This window comes from Ctenopharyngodon idella, chromosome 2 (genome assembly GCF_019924925.1).
Source record: "Ctenopharyngodon idella isolate HZGC_01 chromosome 2, HZGC01, whole genome shotgun sequence".
NCBI classification, from domain to species: Eukaryota; Metazoa; Chordata; class Actinopteri; order Cypriniformes; family Xenocyprididae; genus Ctenopharyngodon; species Ctenopharyngodon idella.
In genome coordinates, this window is record NC_067221.1 from 41,197,512 (window position 1) to 41,216,372 (window position 18,861).

At 35.1% G+C, this 18,861-nt stretch overlaps 2 protein-coding genes across 4 annotated transcripts in view; one reads left to right on the forward strand and one right to left on the reverse strand.

Annotated features, from left to right (window-relative positions):
- On the forward strand, positions 1–10,014 carry rab11bb (RAB11B, member RAS oncogene family, b). Its single transcript, XM_051912870.1, has 5 exons — positions 1–246; positions 2,875–3,070; positions 6,299–6,492; positions 7,121–7,201; positions 8,418–10,014. The coding sequence occupies exons 1-5, from the start codon at positions 207–209 to the stop codon at positions 8,561–8,563; spliced, it is 657 nt and encodes a 218-aa protein (XP_051768830.1). The 5' UTR covers positions 1–206; the 3' UTR covers positions 8,564–10,014.
- A 3,684-nt stretch (positions 10,015–13,698) lies between these two features.
- Positions 13,699–18,861, reverse strand: part of pip5k1cb (phosphatidylinositol-4-phosphate 5-kinase, type I, gamma b) — a 50,366-nt gene continuing 45,203 nt past the window's right edge. For all 3 annotated transcript variants that reach the window (XM_051912824.1, XM_051912842.1, XM_051912833.1), the window contains one exon: positions 13,699–16,064. The gene's annotated coding sequence lies outside the window, so the exon portion shown is untranslated. The remainder of the gene's footprint in view (positions 16,065–18,861) is intronic.

Genomic DNA, 18,861 nt, shown 5'->3' on the forward strand with positions numbered 1-18,861 from the left:
GGTCATGATCAGCGGGACTCCTCCCCTAATGCAGACCGAGCAGATCGCTCTTCCTGCGGTGTGACAGCAGCAGCAGCAGCAGCACTGGCGCATTGTGTCTCTTTAGCATTCATTTGACTATTTCTTCTTGTATTGAGTTATTAACACAACATCATCTGATTTACCTCCTTTTGGGCGGACTACAGCACGGAGCGGGCTTCTCTAAAATGGCCAACAGAGATGATGAATACGATTTCTTGTTCAAAGGTAAATTCTGCATTCCCTCATACAGAGGAGTAATCATTCATAATCCACCCATTGTTTCAGACCTATAGATCTGACAAGCCTATTGTATCAGGAAACCTCTTTTGCGATGGCAGTAGTATCTTGTCTGAAATCATGCCATATATAACTGCCTTTGACATAGAAACGCCCGCAGAGGCATCAATACACATCCATCGATCAGTAAAACATCTGTTTGTGATGGCCTGGATGCTTTCACACCGGCTGTGATCAGGATATCTGGGCCTAAATGATGGGAAATTGAACATGATGCATTGAAGATGAGCCGAAATGAGCCATTTAAGGCTCTTAAATGAGAATCTAGGTGTAGCATTACATGTTTTGAAGTGATTTAAGACAAAAGACGCTCAATTTTGGCTGTTTTGTTTTGCACTGCTTTATAATACTTTCTAGGATCGTGTACTGCATGATAATAATTAGGCCACATCCCGATATTCTCTCCTCCAGCTGATTTGTTACATTGTAACCGCCGGTGACTCTGTTACTTTAATTCTATCGCGTCACCGCCCGATCAAAGTCTGACGCGGCAAAACTGTTACATTCGATTTTTTTCACAAGATCAGCATAATGTGAGGAGCAAAGTTCGTCTTGACTTCCTTGCAAGACAACGTAAGGATACTCTCATGACATCTCACTCGCCCTGAGCTGAAGGAAATCAATGCAAACGCTTTCACAGCTTTAAAGGAGCAGCTCACCTGCACACGAACACTGTGCCATCATTTACTTACATTGCTTTTCTGTGGAACACAACAGGAGAAACATCAGACAGGCTTGAGTAATGGGCCTTCAAACTAAGATTTTTGTGGAAACTGTGATACATTTTATTTTTCAGGATTCTTTGATGAATAGAAAGTTGAAAAGAACAGCATTTATTTGAAATAGAAATCTTTTGTTACATTATAAATGTCTTTACTGTCACTTTTGATCAATTTAATGCATCTTTGATGAATAAAAGTATTAATTTCTTTAAACAAAAATATACTAACCCCAAACTGAATGGTAGTGTATGTTAACATTTTGTTAAAAGGATAGTTTACCCCATAATTTATTCACCATCAAGCCATCCTAGGTGTATATGACTTTCTTCTTTCAGACGAACACAGTCGGAGTTATAATAAAGGGGTGGTTGATTATGATTTCACTTTTTTAACTTTAGTTAGTGTGTAATGTTGCTGTTTGAGCATAAACAACATCTGCAAAGTTACGACGCTCAAAGTTCAATGCAAAGGGAGATATTTTCTTTTACAGAAATCACTTTTTAAGGACTTCAACAAACGGCTTGTAGGGACTACAACGAGCTTCTTCCTGGGTTGTGACATCACTAACCCTAAAATTTACATAAACCGAGAACGCACAACAAAGGGGGCGAGGCCATGTTGGGCTGCTTTAGAGAAGAGGAAGAGTTGTTGTAGTAGAGTGTTGTTGTCATGCCGTCATTTTACGCCGGACTGCTTCACAAATGAGGGTCAATTCAACACTGGATTTGCACAAAAGATGAACATGACGGCACATGCTAGTCGATGAGTTGAATCAACTCCACAGCAACTACATAAATTTATCCACTAACCATTCAGAAACGTCCAGTTTCATTCTAAAAGTTGTAACTTCTTCCTGAGTCTCTCCATCAGTGTCGACTCCGGTTTGAACAATGTAAATGTAAAATCGTCATTTTGGCTGCGTGAGATTCTCCAGCTTTGTTGTTGTTGAGCAACCAAAGCGTGAGCTGTTAAAGCTCCGCCCTCTTCTGGAAAGGGGGCCGGGAGCAGCATCTCATTTGCATTTAAAGGGACACACACAAAAACGGCGTGCTTTTGCTCACACCCAAATAGGGGCAAATTTGACAAGCTAAAATAAATAATCTGTGGGGTATTTTGAGCTGAAACTTCACACAAACACCAGAGACTTATATTACATCCTGCAAAAGGGGCATTATAGCCCGCCTTTAAAAAATATCCTGACTCTTCCCAGCTTTGTAATGGCATTGAATAGTGTTCATCAAAAAGTTCATCCAGCTATCATAAAAGTAATCCATACGACTACAGTGGGTTAATAAAGGCCTTCTGAAGAGAAGTGATCGGTTTGTAAAAATATCCATATTTAAAATGTTATAAACTATAACCACTGGCTTCTGGCAACAGCCGCACACACGTTCACAAGAGAGTTACGTGGTTTTCGTGAAAGGTGTTAATTCTCACCTAAGCTTACGCTACGCTTACGTCATACGTGGGGTCAGAGGTCACCCTTCCGCCAGAACTCGAGTCTCTCATGAATGCGTGTACGGCCGTTGCCAGAAGCCAGTGATTATAGTTTATGAAGTTTTAAATATGGATATTTTTCTTACAAAAGCCCATTGCTTCACTACAGAAGGGATTTATTAACCCACTGGAAGCTTGAAGCTTTGAAGCTTCCAAAACTCAATGCCATTACAAAGCTGGGAAGAGCCAGGATATTATTTAATATAACTCAAATTGTGTTCACTTATGGCTTGAGGGTGAGTAAATTATAGGATAATTTTCATTATTGGGTGAACTATTCCTTGAAGTTGTATTGTTATGGAGGGATCTCAAACTGTTTGTCTGCGTCTGCTCTCAGTTGTTCTCATCGGAGATTCGGGTGTCGGGAAGAGTAACCTGCTGTCGCGCTTCACACGGAACGAGTTCAACCTGGAAAGCAAGAGCACGATAGGTGTGGAGTTCGCCACCAGAAGCATTCAGGTGGACGGCAAGACGATAAAAGCGCAGATCTGGGATACGGCAGGGCAGGAACGGTACAGGGCCATCACTTCTGCGTGAGTACAGTCATCTATCAGATGGCAAATACCTTGATATAGACCAGTGGTTCCCAAACTTTTGCTGCCGGGCCCCCTTTTGTAGAGAAAAGCCCCCCCATATACTGTACCTGCACCCAGATAAAGACTAGGGTTGGGTATTGAGATTTTGGGTTCCAATTTTCCAAGAACCGGGGATTCGAAAAGACGATTTCGATTTTGTTTTACGGGCCGAAATGGACTTCTCTTTCGCGTTTCCTTGTGCTTGAACGGACCAATATGCACAAAATTACTTCAATATATCTGTGTAAACACGGTCGGATTAGTCTTAAGGGAATATAAACAGATGAGAAAGAAAATGGATGTGTAACAGTATTTTGGATCTGAGCATTCGGTCTTAAAGTGACAGCAGCCTAATAAACGTGGTGCCTGTCGTTAATGTTAATCAAAGAACAAAAGAAAATCATTCACTGATCTTAATTGAAGCTAACAAAAATATATTCTAAGAACGTTTTGCTAATGATCCCATTAAGTTATGAAAATGTTATTTCTGAATGTTCTCTGAACAGTTATTAGAGAGAGAGAGAGAGAGAGAGAGAGAGAGATTAAGCGTGTGTGAATTACCCGAGTCTGTGCGTCTCTCACGGCAGCAGCGTCTTTACTAATATCAAAACTCTAAGTTTATCTGCTTCAAGAACAGTGCTGTTATTACCTCACTAGTGAGAAATGTCATATAGCTTTTAAGTTGCTGAACTATTTTACTGATAAAATCATCAGAGCAGCGCTGACAACACATTTCTGTGGAACTGTGTATGTTTTGTCTACAGAAGCTCTTAGTAGCCTTAGATGAAATCAACTGAAGATAAAAGAAGACATTAAGGGGCTGTTTACACAACACCATTTTCAACTAAAAACTGAAAACTTTGTATGGGTTCTGGCCATTCATTTACACGACAATGGCGTTTTGGTGGTCTGAAAATGCAAACTTTTGAAAACGTGTTTCAAAGTGCAAGTTTTTGAAAATGGTCTCCATGTAAACAACAAAAACGCAAATCTCTGAAAATGATGACGTCATGCACATGCGCATTAAACGTTCAGACTATAGTGTTTCATCGCCATCTAATGGCCTGCCAGCAGAATACAGCGTTTTTAGTCATTTTTTACGGATTCGTATGAATGGGGATTGTTTTGACAATGGTGTCGTCTGTATGCAGAAAACTCAAAGAAAAAAACTTCTCAGTTTTAAGCATATCGTTGTCGTGTAAACGTACCCTAATCTCTCAAGATCTGATTAAACAGTTCCACAAATAGCATTACCAGCTTCACTTATTGCTAAGCAGACTGACTTTATTTCTGTCATTTGTCTACAGAAGCTCTTATAGAGAATTAACAGAAGATAAATGTTGATGTTTTATTGGCCCAAAAAAAAAATAAAAAATAATAATAATAATGCCACCATCATGGTGGTCAGTGTTTGCTTTAGTTGGGCCCTTTCTTCCCTTTTATATTTGTTAAAAAAATTTACTTTTAAACAATTGCAGTAGTGTTCCACAGCAAACACTTGTGCATTGCTGAAAAGCTTGAAGGAGCAGATCAGCTTGTGTTTTCCGCTTGTAAGAAATTTGCATGAACATCACCAAGTGGGCTCTCTCTCTCTTTTTTTTTTTTTAGTTTATTCACTGAGATTCACATCTTACAGAACTGCAACAAAAACCAAATGCAACTGTAATGCTTCAATGATGAACAACTGTTACCAATCAGGCTTTTAGACGTGAACACTTATTATACAAACCTCAACAGTGGTGACAGTAATTATTTATACTGCAGTGCATGATGGGAGTTTTGCATGATGATATCCAGCATGCATTGCAGCATAAAGCATTTTTTTATCACCATTGTTGAGATTCATATGCTGATTCTTGATGTCTGTGTGTGTCTAAATAACACAGTAGTTCAACATCTTTTATGCACTACATGGTTTTAAAATCATTCACAATAACTGTTTGCTGCTGCACTTTATTCTCATGCTATAGTTTCACAGGGATGGTAATGCAAAACCTAAAGAAACAAATGACAAAGCACATTAATTACTTTGGATGCAAACAGCTGGATGTCAAGCTCACAATGACTCATCATACAAAAGCAGCTAATATCTGCTCTCTACGAAGAGCTGACCTCACTGTTTTACAACAATATATACACTGTTGCAAAGAAAAATCTAACATAGGAAGTCAAGGGTCAAGAGCCCAACTAAAGCAAACACTGATCTCTATGATGGTGGCATCATTTTTTTTCCCCTTGACCAGTAAAACATCAACATCTAAAACTCTGTTGAGAGATTTAATGTCTTCTTTTATCTTCAGTTGAATTCATCTAAGGCTGTGGCTGAAGTTAGTTGTAGTTCTTGTGTTTCTCTTTTCTTCAGTGTTTCTGTTTGTTAACAGCAGGTGTTCATCACTAATGCTCAATCATCACTTAATTAATCAGTTAATTGTCTCATTAACTTTAACTCTGCTTCAGTGTTACATTAACACTATTTAGAGAGGGGGCAAATGTACTCTGAGCAGAGTTGATTTAACTCTGGGGATTTTGCTGTGCAGCCCTGCAGTATAAATTTAGATAATGTTTTTACGCTAACATTTTGAGAACATTCTTAAAGACCAGATAACTTTGAATGAACGTTCTATTAACGTTTCTGGAAGAGTGTTTGTTCATAACATGAACTAAAAATATGAGTAATAGTAATAGTAATGCTTGCCTCAAAGGGTTAGTTCACCCAAAAATGAAAATTCTGTCATTAATTACTCACCCTCATGTCGTTCCACACCCGTAAGACCTTTGTTCATCTTCAGAACACAGATATTTTGAGAAAAAATCTGAGAGATTATTTATTCTCCATTGATAGCAACGTAATTACCACATTCAAGGTCCAGAAAGGTAGTAAAAACATTATTAAATAGTCCACTAGTGACTACAGTGGTTCAACAAAAATACTTTTTGTGTGCGAAAACAAAATTAACAACTTTATTCAACAATTTCATCTCTCCCGTGTCATTCTGCTAATTACGGTAAATACATTGTTTTCTATGGGGGATAAAAAAACCTCTTGGATTTAATCAAAAATATCTTTAATTTGTGTTTTGAAGATAAATGAAGGTCTTACGGGTTTGGAGCGACATAGATGGGTGAACTAACCCTTTTAACAATACCACTTCCAATGCTAAACTTTGGTTCTCATTTTCTGTGCAGGTATTACCGTGGAGCGGTGGGCGCGCTGCTGGTGTACGACATCGCCAAGCATCTGACCTATGAGAACGTGGAGCGCTGGCTGAAAGAGCTCCGAGATCATGCCGACAACAACATCGTCATCATGCTGGTGGGGAATAAGAGTGACCTGCGCCACCTGAGAGCGGTGCCCACCGACGAGGCTCGCGCTTTCGCAGGTACAACAAGCTCCAGAGACGCGCTGAATCCTCTGAAGAGCTGAGGAGGGGTGTGACGTTACAGGAGCTGCACAACTGCTGCTCCTTTTGTTTATTTGATCCTGGTTGGCATAATGCAATGCTGCCGAGAAAATACAGAGCATTTTAGATTGTTAATATGGTGCTTTGACAATGATTATTTACTACTAATTATATAATTAAATTAATTTGTAGTAAATTAAATTGATTAAATTAACTTACAGTAATTTACTGAATTATGTCAATTGTTTAGATTAGAATGATTTCTGGAGGATCATGTGACACTGAAGACTGGAGTAATGATGCTGAAAATTCAGCTTTAATCACAGGAATAAATTACAGTTCACAATATATTTACATAGAAAACAGCTATTTTTAATTGCAAAAATATTTCACAATTTTTTACTGTATTTTTTATTAAATATATGCAGCCTTGGTGAGCAGAAGAGACTTCTTTCAGAAACATTTTTGAAAAATCGTACCGACCCCACTAAATGCAATTAGATTTGCACTTAAATTCATTCTGCTTGTGTTTCATGAAGGAAGTCTGTTTTGTTCTCAGGGGATTTTTAAAAGCAGGTGATATTAAACACCTTCTTCTTGCTTCCAGAGAAGAATAACCTGTCATTCATCGAGACCTCCGCTCTGGATTCAACTAACGTGGAGGAGGCATTCAAGAACATTCTAACAGGTACAGCACACACACATATGAACTACATTTAAAAAATGAGTGTAAATATTCACATTTACAATGATGCGATTCCATAACGATTCTTTACTAAATGATGCAGTGCATCGTCAAGACTAACATTTGGCCATGATTCAGTGTGATTCAATTACAGTATTTTGATACGATTCATAACTATTTAAAAAAATAATAACCCAAAGCATAACACAGTTAAAAAATAATAATAATATTTTTTAACCCACTACATTTCACATTCACAGATTAAAAAATGTAATATGTACTGTAATATATTGAGAGCAGAGTTATTATCATTAACTAAAACTAATTAAAAAAATGAAAACATCTTTTGTTACTTTAAATAAGTTTGAAATAAAATAAAATATATTACATGCAAAACTTTAAGTCTAAGTTGAAGCACTAAAATTACAAATTGTCCCAAAATTAAAGTTTTATTTCAGAAACTAAAACTGAAAAAAACATTAACTGTAAAAAAAACTAATAAAAATGGAAAAGTAAAAATAAAAACATTAAAAATAAAAATTAAAACTGAAAGCAAAAAATAAAAGCTAATTAAAAATTTAAATAAAAACCATGAGTCTAAAAATAATACTAAAAAACTATTTAGAAATATATAAAAAAAAACTAATAAAATGAAAAAAGATTGAAAAAAAAAACAGATAAACAAATAAAAGAAAAAAACATTGAAATGAAAACTGAAAACATAAAAATAAAAGCTAATTAAAACTATGAATAAAAACTATAATAGTATATAAATAATACTAAAACCCATATAGTAATATTTTTAAAAACCTAATAAAAATGGAAAATGATAACATTAAATTAATTTTATTTTAAAATGAAAATAAAAACTGAAAACAAACATAAAAGCTAATTAAAAATATAAATAAAACTGTAATAATATATAATTCATATTTAAAAAAAAAAACTAACAAGATACAAAATGGAACAAGATAAAAAAAATGAAATTAAAATTAAAACTGAAAACATAAAAATAAAAGCTAATTATAATTATGAATAAAAACTATAATAGTATATAAACTATACTCACATAATACTGATTGAGAGTTTTTTCAGTAATGGATTTATGATAATCAACAGATTAATATCAAGCTATTTTACAGTGACTATGAACGAGGCTCATCCAATCAGATTTTAGATCCGTAACTCTCCATTCTCACTCTTTCTTCTGCATCTGTAGAAATTTATCGCATTGTATCACAGAAGCAAATCGCTGATCGATCAGCCCACGACGAGTCGCCGGGAAACAACGTGGTGGACATCAGCGTCCCACCGACTACAGACGGCCAGAAAGGCAACAAACTGCAGTGCTGCCAAAACCTGTAACCATGACAACCAGCCCCACCTGTCACTCATCTCCGACTCCCTCCACACGTCGTGCCGCTAATGTTCTCAATTTTATTTGTGTAATATATATATGTATATTTTTCTTTTTGATAGCTTGTCCACTCACATTCACACATACGACTGACATGAGTAAAGTTTTACAGTATCTGACTGCGCTGTGGTTTATTGGCTTCAAGGCTGAAAGTCAGGTTTATCAGTTTATCATTGTCAATGCCAGAAAATATTAGACATGGACAAAAAATCTTCAGGTGAATCTCAAGATCATGTGCATGCCATATTTCACTCCAAAATTAAAATTAATAATATTTTTCATGAAAAAAAAAATTTTATTATTAGATTTTTTTTATTATTATTTTTTAATTTTCACAGTGTTTTTTTGAATATACATATATACTATTGAGTACATTACGAAATACTCAAAAGATACTCGAAGGTAAAATGTTTTTGCATCAACCTAATGAGAATTTTATCCTAAAATTAAATTAAATTTATACAAAATATTATTTTAACCTCACATGTTTTCTTGAGATTGACATTAATATTCTTCATTGATCAGTAAAGTTACAAGTAAAGCTGCTGTCCGGCTAACGAAAATATGTTCTTGGAACGTTTTGCTAATGTTCCCATTAAGTTATGAAAACGTTCCAAAAGTTCCAAACATCCAGTTTTTAAAAAATGCTTTGGTTTTGTGAACATTAATTGAACATTCCATTTTAGATTTCTTTAAACACTGGGAATGTTACTTTTGAATGTTCTGTGAACATTCTGAAACAAGTAACATTTAAAAAATGTTAGACGAATGTCCAAATAAAACATTTGAGAAAATAATGCTCCATGAATGATGTATAAATAATGTTTTTATGTTAACGTTTCCAGATAACTGAATTATTAACATTACTGGAAGAACGTTTGTTCATAACTTTAAGAGAACCTTGGTAGAACGTTCCCTGTCAGCTGGGTAGATCTAAGCATTTAAATGTGATTAAGCTGCTAGTTGAGTCCGATATATGAGCTTTATATCCCTGTCTGTGGAACGCTATTGGAGGTGGATGACATTTACAACAGAGAGGAAGTCTCACCTTCCCACAACATGTTTCTTTATGACTGGATTCTGAGACATAAACTAACAAACTAACAGATGAGCAAACAACTCAATACCAGAAAACAAGCTGTTGTGGGCAGAGCTGATCTCTTACAGCACTATTTATTTCATTTTATATGCATAGTTCTTTCGGAATTTTTTTGTATGCGTTGTTTTTTTAATATGTGTAGGTTCATTACTGTTAAACACACCTCAGTGTCTCTTTGAAGTCTCATGAATGCTGGTCTGGAGGTTCGCTGTGAACACACACACACACACACACACACACACACCTCTATTTGTAATTATCAACATTTTCAAATTAAAAATAAAATGCTTAAATTGTGAATACTGGCATGTTGCGTCAATTATGCATCATGTACACATGAAATTATATAGTATGATGTCACTTCCCCTTTCTGAACAGAACAATGCATTATAGGTAAAATCAAGTATTTTTTATAATTCACTAGCAATAATATTAAAAAAAATGTTTAAAATAAAAAAGTGAAAAATAAATTAAAAATTATGTAATTTATAATAAACATTAAACACTAAAATAAGTGGAAAATAAAGAAAAATCTGTCATCTGGCAGCAATATAAATGAATTTTGGTTCTGTTTGTAAAAAACACTTCTATTATGAACAAGACATGACAATTATTCAAGAGATTTTTTTTGTTTTAGTAAAAACTGTAGGACAGAAAGTTGTTCTGTAAGTTCTAAGAATGTTTTGCTATGAAAATGTTATTTCAGAATGTTCTCTAAACATTTTTTTAAAAAATGTTGTAAAAACTTTTTTTCTTAGTTATGTGAATTTTAAGGGAACATTCCATTTTATAATTTTGCAAACATGGGAATGTTACTTTTGAATGTTCTCTAATGTTCTGAAACAAGTAGTAAGCAGCAACGTTTAAAAAATATTTCTGAAAAAATGTTCCATGAATGATGTATTTGTGCTAACGTTTTTAGAACATTATTATAGACCAGATAACTTTGAAAGAACGTTTGTTCATAACTTCAAGAGAACCTCGCCTAAACGTTAGCTGAAGTTTTGAGAGAGTTCTCTGTTGTCTGGGTGTGGTTTGTGAATGATGTGAATGTAAATGAATGTGTGTGTGTTTCCAGTCTCACTGCAGGAAGCCTGTGAGCGCTGATAAGAGACGCTGCTCTCGGTCAGTCAGCAGGGCGTCTGTGTCATATCCACTGCCATCAGCAGACTATAGGCAAAAACAGCACAGCACATGACATCAAATAGTGGGAGAGCAGGACTAAAGGCCTGTTCACACCAACGACGATATAACCTGTAATAAATATAGCTGCAAGCAGCATTAGGGAGTCAAGCACCACAGAGGCAGAGCGAACATCAGATCAACTGCAAAAATGAGTAGACATTTGGAGACGATTTTAAGAAAAATGGGTTGAAAGCCCATAAATACAATCACTTGTAATGTGACATGATTGCTTATTACTTTTGTCCAATAGGTGGCGCCGACACCAAATTTATGTGGTGTGGTCAGTATTGGGTGACAATCATACACCCGGTGCAATGTGATGGCAGACGCGACGCAAGTGTTTTTTGCTAAGCAATTATCATTTTCATGTCCTGCGCCACGTTGTTTAAATATCAAATGCACTCGCGCCCATCTGTTCACCCACGGGTGTGCTGGTCTGAAAAGGAGGTGTGTTCATGTGCATTGTTGGCGTGTTGCTATTTTGAGGCAACTGAAATGACTGCGCCATTGACCAACAAAAACCTGCTCTGCTCTTTTTTTGTTATTTAAAGAGTGTGTTAGTAATACTGCTTGTTACACACACAGGGACACGCAGCAGCACACAAACATGCCAAATATTAAAAATAAAAGGATTACAATGTAAAAGATTATTATTATGTACATAAAGATAAAAATGCCTACATGTCATAATGGATAGTCATTGCATGTATCAGAATTACCTATTTGCAGTAATGACGAATGAAACTGGCTAATTATTTGACCAATCATGGCAATACACACATGTATTTAAACTGACTCGTCAGGTTGAGGGTGTCTATATTCTGCCGTGTAAATAGCAAACACCTGGCTTTTAAAGGGAATGGGAGATTAAACTCTGATTGGTTTATTGCAAAAAACACACCCATTACTCATTAAGAGAATAGGGACAACCCTTTTAGACCATGCGCTGGGCATGCAATCATTTTTTCCGTCATTAAACTAGCAAAACTGGATTCGGACACGCCCTAAGTGCACTTGTGCCATGCGCTTCAGACCATGTGCTTAGATCGTTAAAATAAGGCCCGTAAAGTTTGATGTCAATATGTCAAATCGTTCAACCTCAGATGCAGTTTGGCATTATGCCATCAAAATCATTAATGCTGTATATGAAAACGGTTTTGTCTATCGACATGAAATGCACAACTTTTTGAAGATCTGACTAGAATTTGAGGAGTTTGAAAAATATGTTTTTAAAGACAATCAAAATGGCGGACAAATTGGGGCTGGGTTGACTAAAGCAAAATTAATAGGCCTATCTATGTTCTTGGCATGACCCAAGAAATCTATTAATACTGGCTTCATTATAATAGACATGTTGCACCAAATAAAGAGTCTCGTGATTTTTGATCAAACTGTTCAGACGTTATTTATAAGCAAAAATAGCTATTTTTTCATATCTCGTGACCAATAGGTGGCGCTGTGCCGAAACTGAGCAGGTACCCTCAGGTCATGGTTGTCATAACACACACCAAGTTTGGTCAGAATACGCTAAAGCAATGCAGAGATATAGCCTCACGACCATTGTGGCATGCTCTTCGTCAAATTCGTTTGCACGTTATTCAAGAGTAGTTTGACGAATCAGCTTCCATGTTTTTTGTTGGAATGGTCTGAAGATGATATGATTCAATTTTCATAAAAAATCAGACCAACGGTCTAAGAGAAGTTTGAAAAGTATGTTTTTCAGGAAATTCAAAATGGCGGAAAATGATGAAGCCCTTACGGTCCTTGTTTCTAGCCGTTATGGTTCAAAGTTATTAGCATAAACGTGAGTGCAACTTTGGACAGTTGGTGGCGCTAGAGGGATTGAGTTAGAGACTCCAAAATTGCTATGGTTAATGCTCAGACTGTCTTCTATCTGTGTGCCAAATTTCACAACTTTTTACCATATGGTTCTATGGGCTGCCATAGACTTCAAGAGTGGAAAAAGAAGAAGAAAAAGACGACTAATGTTAGTCTTGCGTAGCCAGACCGTCAGATTAACGGCAGGAGGTCTGGACTCAATGGCAGCTTTCATTGGCCAAGGACCCCCAAGAGGACGTTTGATTGACACGTAACTCAACCAGTCACAGTTTGTTTTTGTTCCACGTCAAACAAAAAAATTGTACAATGTTTTCAACATTGATAATAATCATAAATGTTTCTTAAGCAGCAAATCAGCATATTAGAATGATTTCTGAAGGACCATGTGACACTGAAGACTGGAGTAATGATGCTGAAAATTCAGCTTTGATCACAGGAATAAATTACACTTTAACATACATTCACATAGAAAACTGCAAATTACAAATTTCAAATTGTAAAAATATTTCAGTTTTTACCGTATTTACTGTATTTTTGATCAAATAAATGCAGCCTTGGTGAGCAGAAGAGACTTCTTTCAAAAAGATGAAAAAATCTTACTGACACCAAACACAAAAACGATGTTCACATGTTTAAAACTTTTTAAAATGTTTAGTAGTCTATATGAGAAGCAGATATTATACATAATACAAACAACTTTCTATGCCAGGTTTCGAAATATTAAATAATAATAAAAAATATCTAAAAAATACAAACATACATGAAGCAGTTGTAAATTTAAATTTGCTGTTTTAAAAACAAAGATTTGGGAGAGGATGTAAATCATTCACCCATAAATGTGTTCTTTGCATGCCATGTTTTTTTGCGATGAGAAACAGATGCACTCATCCAAAATAATCAAGAGCAAAACATAATGTAAATCTTATTTCAATGCAACATCACAGAGAGTGTAAACAAACGTCTATTTTCCATATAGACTTTATTTGTAGCTTTTGTCTTTACATCATTACCAGATAATGATCTGTACAAACACACAGGCCATCAATGATTTCTGTTAAAGATGGACGCGGACGCTTACAGATATTCAGCAATGTCTCTCGGTGTCGACACATGCACTGAGTCTTATGGAAATGACGCCTAAAGTACAGCAAGACTTTCCTGAAACAAATAACCAAAAATATCTACAGTCATACACAAACAGCCTCACACTCACACACGTTATTGAGGGTAGATTGTACATCATATACTCAAACACTAGAGCTTTACAGCAGACGTCTGCATCTGACAAACTCTCACAGACCTTCAGGACCACAAAATCCACACATGCAGCCTGAAAAATAAAACTCTTATTACTTCAGACATACAATACGCGATTACAGTTTAAAACATATTGTACATTATACTACAAAGACTCACCCCATGATAAATATAGACTGATTTTGATGATGGATTTGATCAAACTGATGTTTCACTTTCCAAATAAGGCAATTTTATTCTGCAAAATCCAAAGTGAATGTTAAAGAATTGTTTTAGGTTCAAAAAAATGATGCACTATGCTGCTGACCGCCAGAGGAAATAATTTCAGCACACATCGAAAACAAAAACACACATTTACATGAATGCACTTATAATGGAGGTCTATGGGGCGCTGCACAAACATGAACATTAAAATACTGTTTTGAAAGTATTGCCACAAGACTTAAAAACATTACATGTGCTGATGTGTGTTGGAATAAAATCACTTAACCTTGTCTGTCTGTAAAGTTACATCCAATTTTCATTTTCATTTGAAGTCACTTTGAACTTCTACTGAACCGGAAAATTCCCCCAAGAGATTTATTATATACATATTTATATATAAATGTCTGTTCTGAACCAGATAATCATGATTATGAGATCCAGCACATCCAAAATTAGCCTTAAAAACAACAAAAAGACATTAAAAAAATATAAAAAACTATAAAGTTTTCATAGACATCCATAATATTACATAGATAAAAGATGACAATAAATAAAACCTTATCTTAAAAAGAAAAACTATATTAGAAACTTTTCCTTGAAATGGAATAAAGCTTGAAAACAGAATTACATAAAAGCATTAATATTACCTAAGCATCCTTAAAATAAGATCTTGAATCAAGTATTTTCATACTTAACTGGCAATAATATTAATATTATTATTAATAATGGCTTAAAATAAGAAATAAACAATTAATAGACATCCATAAAATTGAGGATAAAAGATGTTCCTATTCCTTGAACAGAATATGGATTTTTTAAAATGTTTTTAATAAACTTATTTTTAATAATAATAATAATAATAATAATAATAGCTTAAAGTAAGAAATAAACAATTTGCCAGTAGTGTAAGTAAAAACATACATATTTTCTAAAAAGTCTTAATATAATTCTCAAGCAAATGTGTCTTGATTTAAGGATGTTTAGGCATTTTACTTGAAAACTGACAAAAATATTGATCAAATGAATGATTTTCTGCAGCCGTTGACCAGGATAGAGTGAATTCACCATGTTTTAGTGATGACGATCTAAAACAGACCAACAATGATCTATAGTAAAATTCTTATGAAAAAATACAGAGAAAGAAATATACAAAAAGGAGCACGTCTGACTGAGAAATTGATAGAAAAAGACTCACGATTCACACCTGATTTCGTGTGGCTGATGACGTTTGATATGTTGAGAGTCCAGTTGGCTTCACAGCAGGTTCGAGTCTCAGATTATATGATTTCAAACATCTGCAGTAATGGGTTCAGTCTCAAACATTTACATTTGTATCGCTTATTTTTACTATATTCCATTCCGAACATCTCTGATGTACACAAAATAAAAATATATCATGTAATCACATGCGATCATGGGGAAAAGTTCATATTGCATAATGACGAAGCTCCACACTGGATGCATGGATTTCGGGATTGCCGACATGTTGAGGAACGGACACATAGTGTTCATGGAATGACTGAAGACAGGTACTGTAGTAGGTCTAGTCTCAGTGCATTATGGGACATCCACAACTTGCAATGCAAAATGACGAGATGTTTTTCAGGGAGTCGATGCACGTCACTAACCGTCTAACGTTGAGATGGTCGGGGTCACAAACACACGTACTGGATTTACTGAGAGATAACGTCGTTCTTGAGGGGAATCCATTGGGAAGCGGCACCCAGGTACAAAAGGAACACGTTTTTCTTTTTCCTGGAAGGACCTGATGTTACTCAGAAGAGCAGAATCCATCCTGAAGAGTTGTTGAGCAGTGCGGCAGTAGAGGTCACCTCACATCACAGCAAGAGCTCTCATCTAGATTACTGTAGACAGAGAAAGACAGAAGTTAATGAAAACACTGGCTGCATCGCAATTCACAAAGTTCTGCTATGCACATACAAGTGCATACTTTCAAACAGTTTCAAACACGATCATATCAAAAAACTGCATCTTCATACATCAGACCCTTGTCTTGCAAACTATTCCTGACTGGTTGTAAATGTTAGCATCTATCTAGAATTATTTAATGACTCGTTAAAGATGTTACAGGCATTAACATCTAAATGAATTCCTTAAATTCTGTTACTACTTACAGACTTTCATATTGTATTTTTTAAATTATATATATTTATCATCTAAATGATGCAATTCATTGGACAGCAATCCAGATAAATAGCTATTCACAATTAATTTTAAATATACTATATATATAGTAATAATATAAATAAGTAACATAAATAATATAAATGCATAATATAAATAAGGGTTATAAATGTTATACATTTTATAATAATATAATTATATATATATTTAAATATAAATATATATTATTATAATTCATTACCTAAATATAATTTATTTTATCTAAAGGTGTGATATTGTTAATTTTTAAAATCATTTAGGCATTAGCATCTAGATAAATTCATAACCGTCATAAAAATGCAAAGATTTTGTCTCACATTCTTTAAACTGAAAACAGGCCCAAACTTCCATGTAAAAAATGATGTGATCAGTCATGGCATGGCAACTTATGTTTTTACATTACTTTAACTCATCAAAATAATTTAAGCAATTTCTTTTATTATACAACAGAGCCCCACACATGACATGCATGAAAAAATTAGTAGGCTAAATCGTGCACATGATTTATAAATCGAGAAAATGAATTGGTAAATCATGCGCATGATTTAGCAAATTGAGGGAACGAAATAGTAAAACGTCCACACGATTTAGTAAATGGAGGGAATAAATTAGTAAATCATGTGCACGATTTACTTTTTTTTTCTTGCATGTCATGTGAGGGGCTCCGTATTATACGTTATACAAGATTCAACTCAACTTTTTAAGTCAGTTTAATGTAATTTAAGTTGAAATGACTTGTACAGCCAATTTCATTATACTTAAAACTTAAGGCAGCAAGTGAAATCAATGGTGCATATTAGGCCAAAAATAATGAACGGATGCTTATTTCAGAAACAGCACACAATCCAGGCACAGCTTTTCTCAGCATACTTCACTTTGTGGTGCAACAACCCTAATCTTGCATACTATACAGTACAGATTGTATGCAAAATGAGATGCAGCCTTTGAGATTTCTTTATTAACTGCATGAACTGCAAACACACACACATATACGCATGCCCTTGACTGTTTGCACACAGCCACATTTCAAGACACACACACACAGAGAGAGAGAGAGAGAGAACAGCCTCCGGTGTGACTGTGTTCATATGAGATGAGACTTGGAAATGGAGGGTGACTCAAAATAGCCAAAGCTGCAGCGGAGCTGAACGTGACCTGACTCAGCACGTCATCAACAGCAGCTGCAGGCGTCCTCATGAAATGAGCTCAGAGCAACGTCTGAAGCGAGACTCACTGTTGCATTTAAGATCTACAGCAGCACTTTTCATTTTAAGGCAGGACACCACAGGTCAAAAGGGCAAAAAAATTAGATATCACCATACTTCCACAGTTGATAAGAATTACAAACATTTTTTGTCTTACAAGTTTTCTGAAATGCTATGTTTACATATGCAAATAAGGCAGTATCTAATTAACTCTTTCCCGCCATTGATGGAATTTTCTGACAATCCACATTTTCACTGTTATACGTTAGGGGGCGCTATTACGCATCTTCTGAAAGAGTACAGAATCACCGGATCAAAAAACAAGCAAAGAAGAAGCAGAAACAAGCGATAGATGCATTGCTTATGCACATGTAAAATAACGCGACCATCAAACAGCAAATAAATCAAAACTGCCTAACGTTACTGAATGAAATGTCGACCCAGGAGGAGGAATAGGACTGTGAATAACCATGTAGTGCTTTATATGTCAATAATAATGTCATTAAAACAATCCTAAAATGAAATGGTAACTAATGTAATAAAGCTAAAACTAGAGTAATATGATTAAAAGATCTAATTCATATCAATAATCTAGCAGCGGCATTTTGTACTAATTGAAGCCATGATAAAGTGCGTTGATTTAAAGTAGAAAACAGGGCATTGCAATAATCCAGACGAGATGAAATAAAAGCATAAATAAGCTTCTCTGTGTCTTTAAAACTTTAAATCTCTCACCTTGGAAATATTTCTTAACTGATAAAAACACAACTGAACCAACTTCTTAACGTGATGTTCAAAATTCAAATTGGTGTCAAAATAAACACACAAATTTTTTATTACCTGCTGAATATTAGGGAACACCTTATTAAGAGCTGACTCAATCTGAGTTTATTAGAGCCCTGACTGATTATCACTACTTCAGTCTTATCAGTATTTATTTGCCAAAAATGACAAGCCATCCAGTTTTTTTTTATATCTGCTAAGCATCTAAGCATGTCAGATCATTGGATCACAGTGATACATATAACTGTAAATCATCTGCATAGCAGTAAAAATGTATATGTTTCTGGATTACAGATCCAAGAGGTAACATATAAATTGAAAACAAAATTGGTCCCAACACGGAGCCCTGTGGGACACCACAAGTTGATTGTAGAAGGGGATGATAAATCATCTCCAACTGACACTACAAATGTTCTATTTAACAAACAAAAATTACATCAGTCTAATGCCCTCCCAGAAAATACATTTTTACCATGTTTTTGGAATAAAA